Source organism: Chaetura pelagica, unplaced genomic scaffold (genome assembly GCF_000747805.2).
Source record: "Chaetura pelagica isolate M959 unplaced genomic scaffold, ChaPel_1.0 scaffold807, whole genome shotgun sequence".
NCBI classification, from domain to species: Eukaryota; Metazoa; Chordata; class Aves; order Apodiformes; family Apodidae; genus Chaetura; species Chaetura pelagica.
The window spans coordinates 595,124-611,022 of NW_009953935.1; the positions used below are offsets into that span (position 1 = coordinate 595,124).

General features: G+C 37.6%; 1 protein-coding gene across 3 annotated transcripts in view; it reads right to left on the reverse strand.

The window, feature by feature from the left end:
• Window positions 1-5,784: 5,784 nt before the first annotated feature.
• Window positions 5,785-15,899, reverse strand: part of DLG1 (discs, large homolog 1 (Drosophila)) — a 79,940-nt gene continuing 69,825 nt past the window's right edge. For 2 of the 3 annotated variants that reach the window (XM_010001722.1, XM_010001721.1), the window contains 7 exons: window positions 15,241-15,276; window positions 13,676-13,726; window positions 11,729-11,830; window positions 11,305-11,477; window positions 9,368-9,477; window positions 8,907-8,998; window positions 5,785-6,987 (listed from right to left, as the gene is read on the reverse strand). In XM_010001722.1, the coding sequence (XP_010000024.1) occupies window positions 6,881-6,987; window positions 8,907-8,998; window positions 9,368-9,477; window positions 11,305-11,477; window positions 11,729-11,830; window positions 13,676-13,726; window positions 15,241-15,276 (671 nt within the window). In that variant the 3' untranslated portion in view covers window positions 5,785-6,880. The remainder of the gene's footprint in view (window positions 6,988-8,906; window positions 8,999-9,367; window positions 9,478-11,304; window positions 11,478-11,728; window positions 11,831-13,675; window positions 13,727-15,240; window positions 15,277-15,899) is intronic. The other variant, XM_010001723.1, reaches the window with a different exon arrangement.

A 15,899-nucleotide genomic window follows, 5' to 3' on the forward strand; every position in this document is an offset into this window, starting at 1 on the left:
ACTCTTTCAGAAGAGGCTGTTTTCCACAGTCATTAAAAGGAAGGGGATATTTCCACGAATGAAAAGACTGAAGTTGAGTAGCAGAGATTCCATTAGTCAGTGAAGAAAGGTGTCTTTCAGCAGGCCCATACACCACCCTTTTAAGCACCAAAGCTGCAAACACTTAGTTGTTTTGTCAGGATATGTCCCCAGCTGTGCAACTGTACATAAACTGCATCCGCAAGTGTGGCTTATGCTAATAAACAGGCACAGATCATTCTTCTAAACATAAGGCATCACATGCCATTGCTTTTCTACAAGTTCTATTTTTAAGTTGGTGTTTGCTTTAAGTTATTTGTCACACAGTTTTCTAAAAACTCTAAATGGCCCTCTACTTCCCCACCATCATCATGCAGTTGAGACACCACATCTAATTCTGCAAGCTAAAACTACTCCTCTAGTGCTCAGTAGTAGCACATTTTCTGACTTACGACTGCAGACTAATGAGACTGTTGATGCCACTCAGCTTGTTTTGCACAGATACTGAAACAAGAGGGGCTGGCTTGTTGTTCCTCAGCAACTCAGAGCCAACTCTGCTGCTGTCAACAAACATTAAGTCAGACTTGGAAAGCTCACAGTTAGTTTTCATGTGCTAGTAGAGGGAGAAACAACTGCCCACCTCTGAGTTGCAGGAACTCTTGCGGCAAGAGGAAGACCCTAGGTTTTTATTGATAAAGGGTTTTGGGTTTTTTTTCTCTACACAAGCAAGTGGAAATGAAATAGGGGTATTAGCACCTCAGATAATGCATGGATTGTAGCAAAGAATCATGAGCCATATACACTTGAAACAAAGCTCATTTGGCTCCATACTTCAGCCAAAATAGTGGAACAGCACGAATCCGTTGCTTTTTTCCCCTCACTCATCTAAAAGAGGTAATTCATTTGTCACTTTCCAAACTGCTCAACTCTGCTGTTCTAGGAAAGACAGAGCCTGGACAATGTTCTGTTTCCTTTCTTACAAGCCAACCCATTTGAAGTGAGCTTAAGCACAGAAAAAGTCTGTAGTTAGCCTGTCTTCCTACTGCCAACGAAGAGCATCTTAAAACAGAAGTTCAGACTGAACCCAAGATTCTTCACAATTCTGGCCCTTCTATATGTATGTAGATATATATAAAGCAGGAAACAGCAGAAGTGAAATACACTCAAGGTCCTAACCACACAACTATTACTGGGAAACATCCAATTAACTCATTTGCTGAAAGTAACAGTACTTCATTGTGTAACATAACATCAAATGGTTATTAATACAGTTATTAATACACTATTAAAGGCTTTTGGCAGCAACAATGTAAATGAAATAAGCAACTAGTATAATTTCTTTTTTAAGAATTGCAGAGTGCTTCAGAAACAGCATCTACACCTTCAGTGAAATTAAAAACATTTGCCATTAGAATTTGGGAATAACGGGAGAAAGCCAACCTGTCACACAAAGTATGATTAGTGGAATAAGGCCATTATTTGTATTTTAACAAAATAAGTGTCACAGAACTGTTCACGCTTGTAAGAAACAGATGCCATCAAACCAAAATAAGTAGATTCAGTGCTGAGGAAATATTTACCTCCAATGAGTCAAGACACATACATGTGTTCAATACAGCTCTTTCTACTCCTTTACTGTTTTTTCTCTTCTATTTCTTTTCCTGGCCATATGAGATTGGTTCTGAAGTGGTTCTAGTTTTCCTCTACTCATATCACAAAGTCAAGCCCAAAGACACCAAGCCAAAGTAAAAGTTTTTGGAGGGTACTTACCAACATGAAAGAAGAGAAGACAGAAGACATTTCTGGAGCTCTTCATGATGAAAATTTTGGGATTTGTGCTTTTTCCAGCCCACAGAACTCCCGGAGATCAAGGCTTCTGTAAATATGCTCTCCCCAGCCTGCTCTTTGGTGAAAACCAGCAGCTTTCGATTGCGCATGCACTTTGTTCACCAATTTATCTTGCTTTCCTTGGCACATGTCACCTACAGGGGAAAAAAGCTCACCTCTCCATACACCACCTCTACTCTCACAAAAAAATTCAGACTAGGAAATTGCAAAACATCTGAGACACCACTGAGGTTGTTACTGCTTTAGCACCACCTACAGACTTGGATAAACAGCTGCACACCAACTCACATGGGTAAGGCAGGGCTGGGTAAAGAAATCCTCATTTTGAGTTCTAGGTATTCTCTGTGTTTGGGCTCAGGAAGCAAAAACAGGTTCAAACCAAGAATTTATCTCACAGAACTGATGGTCACTTTTTTTTGCCACATTCTCAGCATTGTCATGAATTTCACAAAGCCATAGCAAGAAACCCAAGCTCTGACAACAGTGAAGCCTGTACACTCTCTACAGGTGGTAGAGTGCGTGCTAAGTTCACATCTTCTGAAATTTAATAGCAAGTGCTATGAAATAGCAGAAGTAGCTTGATTTTTTTTTTTAAGGTTTTAGACCCAGGAAGGCTTCTCTCTCTCAGCGTGAAAACTCTGCTGGCAATAGCTCTGTAAAAAGCTCCGTGACTTTTAGAGTAGCTTTCACAGAGAAACACTCTTTTGTGCTGCCTTTTTTATCTCTTAGTTTCTTGTTAGTCAATGAACTGCAGCTGCCTGTAATACTTCTTTAGACAAGAGCCATTTGGTCCTGCTTTGCACTGCTGGCTGCTATTCCTCAGCTCAACATCCAGACAGCAGAAAATCTGTTGTACTGCCATGAATCCCCATGCACTTGTCTCTGCCATCTTCTATCAAGAGCATGCAAAAATGATGTCACTGAATGTGTCCTTCTGACAGTCCACACATCCAGTAGTGCTGCACAGATGCTTCCAGGAGTTAGTTACTTAGCTGCTTCCTTCACTGTGAGGGTAGGGAAACACTGGCACAGAGAAGCCATGGATGCTCCACCCCTGGAAGCGTTCAAGGCCAGGATGGATGGAGCTTTGAACAACTTGGTCTAGTGAAAGGTGTCCCTGTCCATGCAGGGGGGATGGAACTAGATGATCTTTAAGGTCTCTTCCAACCCAAACTGTTCTATGATACCTGACTGCAATTTGGCCAGGCTGCCACCTTTAACATGCACCAGGACCTGTAAGACAACATCCAAGTTTAAGTCAATTAATTGACATTTCAAGTTTAGAACTTAAAAAAAAAAAACCCAAACAAATCTGTAAGAACCCCTCCAGGCCTCCTTAAACAAAATCTTATGGATTCTTGACTGCCTAGACCATCTAGAATTAGTCATCCCTTTGCTGTTTAAAGTGCCAAAGAATGGCCTGGCACCACTGGAATCCTTCCATATTTCTGGAAGGATCCATTATTCAGATCCCTTCTATGCCCTTCCCATTGACAAGATTAATCTCTCAGGCCCTCTGATGCTTGCAGCAAAATTTACACACATACAGATGACAAGACTGATGCACAGTTCCGGCACCAGTTGCTTAAGACTGCAAGGACAAGATTAATAAGAAACTACTTTGGTTTCACACTTCTCCCGTGCTTCTTCTGATCCTCTACAGGAAAGGATCGGAAGGCAGAGGAGCAGCCTCCTTGTATAGGAGGTCTATTCTGAATGCAACTCCCTCTAAACCATCACACAAGCAGTTCATTATAATGTGGGTCATCTTCCTATTTTATTCATAACCCTATGAATATCTATGCTTTAAGGAGATATTAACTTTCATAACCTAATTTTAAGCACAATTTAGCAAAAAAGCCTGCAAAGGAAATTATTAATTTAATACAACTTAAAATAATAATAGCAGCAAATACGTCATCCAGCATGCTTCTGTATAGCAGCTACAAAAAGTTAGGTTGGCAGGCAGGGAAGAGAACCCATGGTGCCTTCACTGGGCCAGCTAAAACAGGGAGGTAAGGCACCAATGAGGCACCAATTCAATTTCTTAATTAGTCTAGTTGTTAAAATAGAAGCCTTAAGAAAAGTACAGCATTGTAAAATGTATCCTTAAAATATAGAAAGTAAAATGTACCCGAGAATCAAAACCATATTAGCATCTGATACTGGAAAAAAGAGATCCATAGAAACACTAATTAATGCAAAACCCTAAAAATTACAAGATAAAACAGGTCAAGCATCAGAGCTGTCAGAATCAACTTTTCTGCCAGCGCTGAAGGGCAAAATCTGAAACAAACAAAACCAAAAATGCAAAAATACCATGTGGCTGCAGCTGCTGCTGTGAGAGTGGGTGCCCTTGCACGTTGGATGATTAAATCAAAGTAGTCTGGGAAGAAATAACAAGTATCTTAGCCAGCCTTACCTGGATGCCATAAATAATACTTGTTGTGAGTGAAAAAACACAGTTGGGATGCCATCGCGTATGTGCCAACTTGGAAGAGCAAGTTAGCAAGCATGAGTGATTCACACGAAGGCTGCATGGGCCAGTATTTTGAAAACATCCTGCTGGCTGATGAGCTAGATCCATTTCTGTATGGATAAAAGAGGACTCACGGAACAATGAAGTAGTTGGCTTGCACAGCAAAATGGCTCGTGCCTCTTCTTTCAGCTATCTCAGTACCCCAGAGCGCTTTGGATTTTCCGGATCCCAGGCTTGTTTTCACCCTAGCGTGACAATCGTGCACGGTGGGGTTTGTGGACCTCAGTTAGAGCAGTGTCTGGTGAAAGTTATCCAGACACTCCAATAAATGAATAAGTAATTGCTCATGTATTTACTCAGCTGAACAGGACTTTGCTGATGGGTAAAAAAAATGAGGTTAAAAAATTTGTTATTATAGTTTGCAAATTCGATAGCTGAGATTGATATAGTTCTATTTTTAAAAAATTTGGTCTGTTTTATGATGTCTCACTTTACAACTCAGATAATTTGTCACTTTCAAAGAGGAAGACTCTAATACACTTTTAGGTCCTTTATAAAATTGTGACATTATTTATCCGAAGTGGCAATGTTGCACACCTCTCATAGACAGGAGTCTCAGAAAGATAATACACCTACTGCACAAATCCACAGAAACAGAAATTATTTTGAACCATCTACCAGCAGCTCAGGCTTACCCTAAGTCTTATAAGCATTCTACATAACACCAGCAATATTTATGTTTCAAGTTTAAACCTGCTTTTCATGTAGTAACTTCACTAGATCCAATCTAGTCACCAGTGTTCCTCTAACAGGACTTAAATTTACAGTCTGAGTCAATTATTTCAAAATGCTACACCACCTGTATCGCTTTTGATTAAAAACACACTTGACAAATATATTGTACAGTAAAGTTTATTAGCTGTTCTCCTCTTTCTAACAAATGGAATGGATAGTGTTGGTAATTCTTTACAAACCAAACCTAATTTGGTTGTGTGACTGCCCCATGACTGCCATAAGTACATCCCTCTTATAAACAGTTTCAAACAAGCAATGGCAGGTACCAAAGAATACGGGAATTAGAGAATTTCATTACTGAAGGTAGTTCCATGTTTTGGTACAAAGTATTTATAACATTCAGCACAGAATTTTGTGCACTGCAAATGGAATATCTTGTGCCTAAGCAATCCAGGATGAACACGTACAGAAAAAGAAAACGTTATCATTGAGTCTGAATTCTCCCTTTGGTTAAGACATGCATATTACAGGAGGGGAGAGGGGGGAAGACAAACACCTGAAATTCCATAGAAAAGAGGAGAACTTGCATGTTTGTTTGTTTTTTTTCTTGTAACTAATATTTCCTGGACTTCATGCCCAGTAACCATAGCCCATTTGACTTCTCATGACTAAGGAAGGTAAACTCTAATTTGTATTTTTATTCAAAACAAAAAGCTAGGAGTAGGAGGTAAAAGAAAAATATATTTTTTATATATATATTTATACGTGTGCGCAACTATGTAAAGAAAATAATTCCCATAGTTACAGAGTTTAGTTAAAGAAAGTTTAATATATATATATATATTTATTATAACAAAATAGGCAGTTATTGTGGGTAAAATATTCATTAAAATCTGACCCCTAAGAACACACACATTTTTAGGCTACGAATCATTCTCTCATTGCCCTAACGACCATCTCTGCAGTTGTTTTCTGTATTAATGCCAATGGAAACTTGGCATTCCTCTGAAAAGTACAATGTTTCCTAGCACCTAAACATACTTTAGGCTCAAAAAGTGTGATGACCATTATCTATAAACGATTTCTGTAAGACACTATAAATAGTGTTTCATGAGGAAGATTAAAAACATTACACATCTTTGTCCCTAGCAATCTTATTGGCAAAAAATGAAAAAATATATTATAAGAATATCCATATGAAATCATGAAAATGAATATCCCTTGAGGAGCAGTAATGGGAGTAAATGAAAATGTTAACTCATAATTTTAAAGTTTCTAACTGCCTGGAAAGGAAAAAAAAAAAAATTACTGTGAGAATAGAATTTAACTCAGAAAATACAACCTGAAATTGATTGCCCTGACCAAACCATGCTATTAAAGTTAAGCGTGCAAAGTTACTTATGATTTAACAACTTCCTTGAATACAACTTTTCTTTCAATTGTTATGAAATCTTAAAAGAATGTCTATAAAGCTTTTTTGAAAAAATCTTTGAAAGTTACTTTCCCTTAAACATTAAGGAATTTTACCAAGCAATTCCCTCCCACCCACACCCCAAACTAATAGCTGGTCAGGCCATTCCACCGTCATGTTTGAAAAATGGCAAACCAACAACACACAATATTACAAATTATTTAAACTAAGAGAGACAACAAATGTAAAGCATTATGGGAACTGCAGAATGTGATGGTTAGGGTATGAACCACGCTGGAAAGAACTAGAGGCAGGCTCCACTGGAAGGGCTTAAGTCGTCAGATGTAGTAGGTGATGTCAGTTAGAAAATGAAAAGTAAAAATCTGTTTTCATAATTTTTCCTTTGCTGGAACCCAGATGTAAGGCCCAGACTGTTCCTCTATGATCTGTTTCACTTGGTTGTAGATTTCTTCCAGCGTGTCTCCTTGGACAATAGCTGCAAAACATAATGTGGCAATCAGCAATCATCCTTCCAGTTCTGTACAGAAACCAAGAGGTTCCAAGCCAAGCTGTTCCTTCTCTCAAAGTGGCAAGAAGATCTGAGATTGCTGAAGGAATGGACAACCACTGGGATTTCTGGTTCCTGTGCTGGAGGGAAGCACACTGTTGATGGTACTGCAGGACACACAAAGCACCATCTCTCCCCCTCAGAGGCTTGGGATTAGGAAGTGGTTTTCCCTTTACTGCAAGAGCATACATACAAGTGAGGAGGTTTTGTGGCTTTTCCTAACCACATTAGAGTTTGTCTGAGTCAATTCACATCCGCCATTATTATTTTAGTTCCAACTTTCATATGTGTTTTCAACGCAAGGCAAGACAAGAGTACAGGGCTGTGTCCTCATGCAGTCAGAGTCCAGATTGGCATGCTGCAGACTGGCAAACTCAGCTGGATCCTGCAACTTCCTAGCAAGGCTGGCTGACCCTGGGATTTCCACCTGCTAGCACTAGCTTTGTCTTTGGCCCAAAAAAAGAAGGAATTAATTTTGTTGCCCAACCACCAGATTCAAGTTTTATAGGCAACAGGCTTCCTTACATAGTTAGAAGTGCAATTTATATCCAGATGATGTAAGTTAGATATATTTTCTCCAAGGCTAGAAAATAATTAGAAATGAGCCAAATATGGATATGTTCTGATATATCAGAGTAAAGAACAGCCTGGTGAGAATGAGGATGAAGTTTGAGCTGTTCTTACCACACTGAAATTGCAATCTGAAAACACAATCAGCATGAGGTAGCAGCTTCTTTTCAATTAGGATTACAAGCTCAGTATTGATAACCCAAGAAGCAAACCTGACATATTTGCAAGTAATTTGGTAAAAGGATGTATAATAGGAAGAATCTGCAGTATATACCGAGAGTTCCATCATCTTCTGGGCACAGAGAAAAGAGGGGCAGCTTGCACTGTTGGGATAAACTGTGACAGCTGCGAGGCAGCAGAGAGGGAGGAAGGCAGACAAAAAGGGAGGGACTCAAGTTGTCCACTCTGTGGGTAGCACACAATGTAGAGAACAAGGCAGAAGGAAGAATGGGGCAGGGAGTCTACAGGTTCCTGTATTTTCCTCCCAGTGAAGTCACCTCCCCTTTCCATGTCCCTGGCCAGGTGGAGCAGACTGTTGCTTTCACAGCTCTGCCCACTATAAGATGTGGGCACTGTAAAATGTGGAAGGATAATAGGACACAGGAGTTCTTTCTCAGAAAGGAGGTGAATGGGGCAGCAAATACTGAAACACTGCAAGAGAGAACATAGCAGGAAGCAAAGGAGTAAGTGTTTATCTGGGGCAGGAATAGAGAAGGCTCATTTCTGTCCTCCTGAAGATCTGGACTTGATCTCCCTCTGCAAGCCACAATGCAAACACTTAGAAGAGTTTGAGTGCATCCCTTGCTGTTACAGTTAGATCAATCTGATTTGCTAAGTACCATAATGCTGTAGTGCCCCATTTCCAGAGGCTTAATTACTATAATTCTTTACTTCCTGATATAAAAAAAAAAAAAAAGAAGAAAGTAATAATCTTCTACAGGGAGCTTTGCTGGGCAATCTCAGCTCTGCAATTAAAAAGCTTTCAGCATACAATATACAAACAAAGCAAACACTTGCATTACAATACCTAGAAAAGTGGTAGACAATTTTACAGGTTTTAAAACATAAATTAAGCTTTTGGTAATTTTTTTCTGTATATTGAATTAATTGAACAAATTGAAATTAGTGTAGAGGTACTGAGATGACTATGCCTCAAAACAATGACGCATCAGCCTGAAAACAGAGTTCAGCCTTATCTCAGTTATGAGGCAATTACAAATTTACAGCAAACAATAACACTTCAACTTGGGAAGGGAACAGTCCCAAAGAAAACACACCTGTGAAATGTTCAGTAAATTCTTGCTCCAGTTTCATGGCTCTCTCAAACGTCTTCCTGGCTTGCTCTTCCGTTAAGCGTTTATTCATTTCCCTGAAATTGAAAACATTATACATTTAAACTATTATCAAATATTTGGAGTCTTTTGAAATAAGGTTTTGAATTGTTGCCTGAGTATTAACCCTAATAGGACAGTTTCCTAAATGACAGACCTAACCAAAGATTGTGACGGGAATGAGCTATTCTGACGTTGCATGGAATTTATCACAATTACATTAATTCTCAATCACTTAAATTTGGATTAGAAAACCTATCTAAAAGTCCCTAGAAATAAAAGTCAGGACATTAAATATTGTTTAGAATGCAAATATTACAATTGTCTTCCACATAACTTGAAGTTGGCTTTTCAAGTACAATGACAATCTCAAACAATTCAGCCCAAGGCACTTTCCTTTTACTTACATGATATTTTCCACTGTTTTGGGTTTAATAAAAATGGAGATCGGGTACAGCTGGGCAATCTGCAACCTTTTGATAGCATTACCAGAAACATCAAGAATGCAATGTTTACCCTAAAATGTGTGAGAGAATGGAAAATGGCATTAAGCAAAGTTCAAGTCACAGGTATGCATAGAACAGTAACTTAGAAGAGAAAATATCTCCATGGAAGCCAACAAAATTAAGAGTATTTGCATCAATATTATGATGTCACCACTTTGGAATAAGGTGCCACAATGCTCACATGTCAAACCACTGTAGGTGGTTTGACATGTTCCTGACCCTCTTTCCTCCCTTTCAGCCCAATCAACAATACAGAATCATCCAACTATACAACAGCTGCACTTCAACCACACCAAAGATCGTCTTTTTTTATTAAAAAAACAAAAAAAATCACTCTGAGGATCCTTTAAAATTGTGGCCTTCTCACAGCTTGAGTTAGAGAAGTGCGAGATGACTTACCCAGCATATCTGAGAGACTAATCACCCCAATAGCAAGGAAATCTGCTACTGTCAGAACACTTAGATGGAACTGAATACAAGCACCCTCCTCCCCCAAGGATCACATTGTAGAACACCAGTTTTGAGATGGTAAAAGAAGTTGATTTGCACTGATAATTTTTCAATCTTCTGAGAAACAAAAATAACCTATCCCTTCTTTAAGCAATTGGAAGAGAATGTAGTAGGGATGCTTTTCTCCCAGCCTCTTTCTCCCGCTATAATTTTCCATCTTTTTGGGCTATCTCATCTTAAAGGCTCTTCCTGTTCCCTAGCTTATTTCTTTCCTTTCTGAGTAGCATATGAATAGTTTGGCATACCACCATTTTAGAATGGGATGGAGGGAGAGGAAGAGAAAAGTGCTGCCTGGTGACTAATATCAGAAAAGCTTTTTCTTTAGCAGGCGATCGATGTGAATGGCAGAATTCTGTGAGCCAGGACACAAACCCTGAAGAACCACAAACCCAAATGTTTCTCATATCATACAACACACTCCCAGAACTCCTGGGAGATCATTCCTGGAGGGCATGTTAAAGAGCAAGAAAGTGACTGCAGTCTGAAACAACTGACATCATATTTCTGCTTCCTGGCAGGAGAGTTTAGGATAATTTACATTTGACTGCTTGCACAACAAAACCACAGAACTTTATTTCAGGAATTCTTAAGGAAGATAGAAGTGTTCTTCCCACAGAAACAATACATATTTGCTTGCTTTCAGCTGGTGAGCTGTTTCCCAGATCCAGTCCATGGATCTCAGTGTTGACTGGTATCATTTAAGAAAGTTGTTTCTATGTTCTAGCAGAATATTTACTACATGTGCTGACCTGTCCACATCTTTCCTCTGGTTTCTCTTTAAATGTGGCACACACTCTGGGAATTGAGAATTAAAGAGTATTAACTGGTCCATTTTCCTTTTCGGGATGAGACACAGTGTTTGCTGTGTTTGGCCCAATAATTTATGCCAGGTGTCAAAGAATTTGGGGCAAAGGATGGAGGACTAGATTGCCCCCACTACAGCTGTGCTAGACCTTATGGAGTATAACTGCAACAGTTTACTCAAAATCAATAATGAAAGTGCATTAACAGTGGCCTCAGACACAGATTTACAAGCTGCTAGCGATTCCAAAGAGGGTACGAAAGTTCTTTCAAGTTCAGATTTGGAAGACAAGAAAAACAGATGAAAGTACTTCATGATATAAAGATCCTGTTTTCACTCGAGGAAGCTATTTTGCTCTTTGCACAGTGCACTTCATGTTTTACATATTACTTAGTTCCTTACTTGCACTGCATCCAAGAGAGAAACACAGCACAGCACTCAGTGCCTTTTGCCATTCTCCTCCTTTCCCCTGTCAGCACAGTCAGATAATCACCTCAGTAAATGAAAGTAACTGGCACTGATTTACCTTTTCTGCTACTTCTCGCACTGACTGGACACTTGTTCCATAAAGATGATTATTGTACTGGCCAGCTTCAATGAATTTGTGATCCTGAATATCCTTCTCCATTTGCTCTCGAGAAGTGACAAAATGGTAATCACGTCCATCCACCTCATAATCTCGTTTTGGTCTAGTGGTATCTTTAAATATAAACCAGTAATTTTTAAAGCAAATACAAAAAGAGTGACTTCTTTCTCTACAATATAAAAAAATAGTCTCCCATTTACACTGCAAAATTTTCACAAGCAAAGATAACAGACAATTAAGAGAGCTGTATAAAGCTTGGACAAAATATTAACTTTTTGTAACTCAACATACAGAGGATAAGTTCATTCAGAAAATTAACAGAACAAAATCCATTAGAATTGCTCCACTATTTGCTGAGACTTACGTGGAACACATGAGCCGAATTTGTCTGGAAATTCTGAGATGAGATCATCATTTATTCTGTCCTTCATGGGTCCCAAAACAATCACAGGTCGAGTGTAATTGACTATTAAACATAAAGGAATAACATCAGTTACATTTCAATTTCATTGGTAACTTTTACAGTTCAGTGATACATGCTTTCTCACATGGTAATAGTTTTAATACCCAAAAGAATATGTATTCCTAAAGAGAATAAAAACATGTTGTACAAGGTATATAAATTAATACTGTAGTCAGACCAAGATGTTAAATCTTCGCTCCCAAATCATTTTCCGGGGGGACTGAAGATGACTCTTAAATTACAAAGTCTTTGGAAAAAAGCCACAAAGCAATATGCTTTGTTCTAATGAAGACAGTGAACGGGCAGTTTGAAAATCTTTTCACTTCAAGAAGGCACCTAAGCAGTAGCAGAGTCTGTGAAATTCTAGTTCTGTGTTGGAAGAAGTCTCTTCTTCTCCTCTAAGGCCACAACTTAAATATTCATATTTTAAAACACTCAGTACAGAACCTGTATATAGTTAATACCCATATAAATTAAGTACAGCATCTTTAAAAAGCAGAATTTTTATGAAGCTAAAGAGCTTTTTGTTGAAAATCAAGTTAAAGCAGAAAAGATCTGATTGTACTGCAGAACCAGTAAGACAAGCCATATAAATTTTAGCTTTAGGTTCAATCAGCCTTTACTGCACAAATCAGTACAAATCAAATGAAGTCCAATTAAAATATATTTTATAAGTCAGAATCTTGAAACTATTTCCTTTCCGGGGTATTAATATATTCATAAAAGCGATGTCTGGGGCTTGAGTAAATGTCAACCTACCAATTTAGCAATAAACATCTTTGTTTAAAGACTAAGGGTGGCCCGTTAGTGTCTCAAATCCAAACACCTTTAAATCTGTTTTGTTTGTTTCACTTCTTTATTCCACTAACCTTCTAAAAAAAAAATAAATACAGTGGAAGTGAATCAGTGGACAGATGCAGATAACATTCACACGGATGTATTACTGCACCTAAATAAAGGAGTGAGGTGCTGGATCTTTTACGACTTTCTCCATATTAAGACTAAAAAGGAATTACAGTCATGTATTTAAATGCTAAAGAACTTAACTCTCTAAAAATCTTGAGTTTTACCAGTTACTAAACCACAGGCTTGTGCAAAGTCTCATTCACATCTTTTCTCTTCAACCCTGATGTTAATTCACTTAATATTACTACCATTCTCACTAAACAATTAAGCTGTCGGAATCTGGGAACTAATTAATGCCAGTTAAAAAGACATTTCTCATCTTGTGAGACTCTCTGATTAGCAAATATACACAGACCCAGCAGCTGCTCATTTGAGGGTAACAGACCTCCTGTTCCCTAGCTTAAGTACAGCTTGCTTAGCACATCCAAGTTCCATTTAATTTAAAAGTACTTTTTTTCTGAAAAAAAAACCACCACTTGGCAATTGCTAACCAAACAAGCCATACAAGAAGCCTGTACAAAAATGAAACTGCCATGTTTGAGACATTTCAATTAAAGCTTACTAAAATAGACATATCATCTATTGACACACTTTCTGCTGTGACAGAAAACAAGGAGCTCCATCAGTGAGAAAACTAAAGCCATACGAAACAGAAGAAAACTAATTTCTGAGGTTCACACTCACAAAACTGCTAAACATGCCATATTTTCCTTGTGCAATGTAAACCAAAAATAATGTTATTTTAAGTAGCTCACCTTTGGATTTTGCACTACATCATTTAACTGTTGTATTTAATAATTTATGCTTTTACGCTTTATTCACCTGAATAATGGTAACAAGTTCAAAACAGTGAAGTTTACCATGGTGCTCAATGCGTAAGTGCACACCAAGCACTGATAATTCTGATTGTATTTATTTTTATACTGAGTGAGATCTACAAACCTTCTTGTTGATTGACTGGTTCATATGACAAGACATATTCCTCTTGGCCACCTAAAATGTAAATGCAAAGAAATATCTATGTATTTTTTTTCTAAAGCAATATATTTAAATTGAGTCATTCAATGAACTATAATGATACAGACATTGCTCAGTAATATGCATTACAATGAGACTGATGAGGGACATTTTCCAAGAGCGATGCATTATAAAAATCACAAAGATAAGCCAAACAAAATTTTAAAGCTTAAGACACAAAGAGTAAGTAATTCCCTGGTTCACGTTAGCATGTCAAACTGACATTAAGCACAAGAAGAATTTTTAAGCATTGTTGAAATGCTCTGATGCACAATTCCCTGAATGAGAGGCATGCATGCTGTCTTTCACTGGCAGAGGCAACGCCACCTTCATCATGAACATTCTCCATACGTCAAAGCTAGTATTTACAGTAACATATTTCTGTATCTACAGAGGGCTGACAATCATCTAAAAGTGTACATATCTTCCATTAACTTAATAATGAGGTGGCATTTATATAAACATCTTCAAGCACTCTAATTCTACACAAAGTTTCGACTGTATATACTTATTTTAGTAATGAATTTTTAAAAATGAAGTTGGAAATAAATAATGTGTTATATTGTTCTCAACTCCAGAGAGCACATCAGCAGTGAATGGAGCTAAAATACCTGAATTTTGAGCTTTGACAGCTGCAGCCTTTTTCAATGTTAGCGAAAGATTCCGAAATATCTCAGTTGCCATCTTTCCAAAAGTTTATTTCTAGTCTAACAAGATACCTTGAGCAAGATTTCTGGTGATAGAATCACCAAAAATTAACTCCATGACAGCAAAGAATTTATAATTGTGAAGATAAAAGCTCAAATTATATGACATTAATATGAACTTTGAATGAAATCCAGTTGTTCAAGAATTCACTTGTGTAACTTTGCAACATTCTTTGGAGTTTATAAGGTACACTTGAAACAGGCAAAGGAACATACCAATGCAATACCACAGTTCTATAAAAACAGATGGCAGATGAAGGCTTTTATAAATTCATATATTGCTTTTATATATATATTCATAGCAAATACCACTGATCTTCAATGACATAGTAACTCTTAGATTTAAGAGAAATAACTTCTCTTGTTCGCAATAAACTTGCATTCAAACTGGACTACAGCAATACATGAATGAATATTTTAATTTTTTCATTTATTGCAAGTGAGGAATATCTGAAGACAGACATGACAACATGCAACCTCTATACTTTAGTATCTCGAAAAGTTACTCATGCAAATGGATTTTAGAAGGACAGTATATACTTTCAGAAACCCTTTTAGTCTAGGGAGGGGAATAAGGAATCACCATCTATCAAATCCTCTGAGACCCAGCTCACATATAACTAGATACTTCTTTGGAGAAGTCACATTGCTATAAGGTCAAAAATTAGTTAAACAAAATATTAAGGAGATAATAAGTAAAAAGCATCCCCTGATTGAGGGCAAAAAGTATATATTGTCACTGCTTTTCAATACTTTGGAAAAATGAATACTAATAGAATGAACCTTTTGAACAACCGTACTCATCTGTAATCAAGATAACTTTCATATTAGACAGCAGTAAGAAGAAATTAAAAAAATGTATTTTAATAAGAAGTGCTTGTAATTACAAGTTCAGATAAACAAATCCACAACATTCATGATAAAATCAGGGCTTCTCAAATATCAACAGAGTAAAAACCTAACTAGTAGTACCAATAACGAGCTGTAAACATAAATAAAGCAAGCTATGAGAAAAACCTAGCTAGGGGAAAGCTGGGTGACAAGAGAAAAAAGAAGCAAATTTATGAAGGAACAGCCATGGTTAGATAGTTTTAATGGCATGTCATTAAAAATGGTTAAAACTTTTAAGTTTGTCAAAGGCAACTTCCATACATGCTTAATTTTGTGTTATTCTGATGGAACACAAATGACTCCCACCACTAATTCCTTTTCAATGACAGTCTATGATACTGTTGGCATTTGTTACTTATGTATAAATTCTCTCCTACAGTGCAATCATCTGGAAGAAACATTGTGCATCATCACCTCTGAGAAAATCTACAGCTTCCAAACAAATATATCTGTTAATGAACCCTAATACAGACAACATCTGTTTCTGAAGTGCCCATTGTCCAGTTAGCAGGCACACAGGAGCTGAGCACTGAGCCACCCAGTGTCCCACT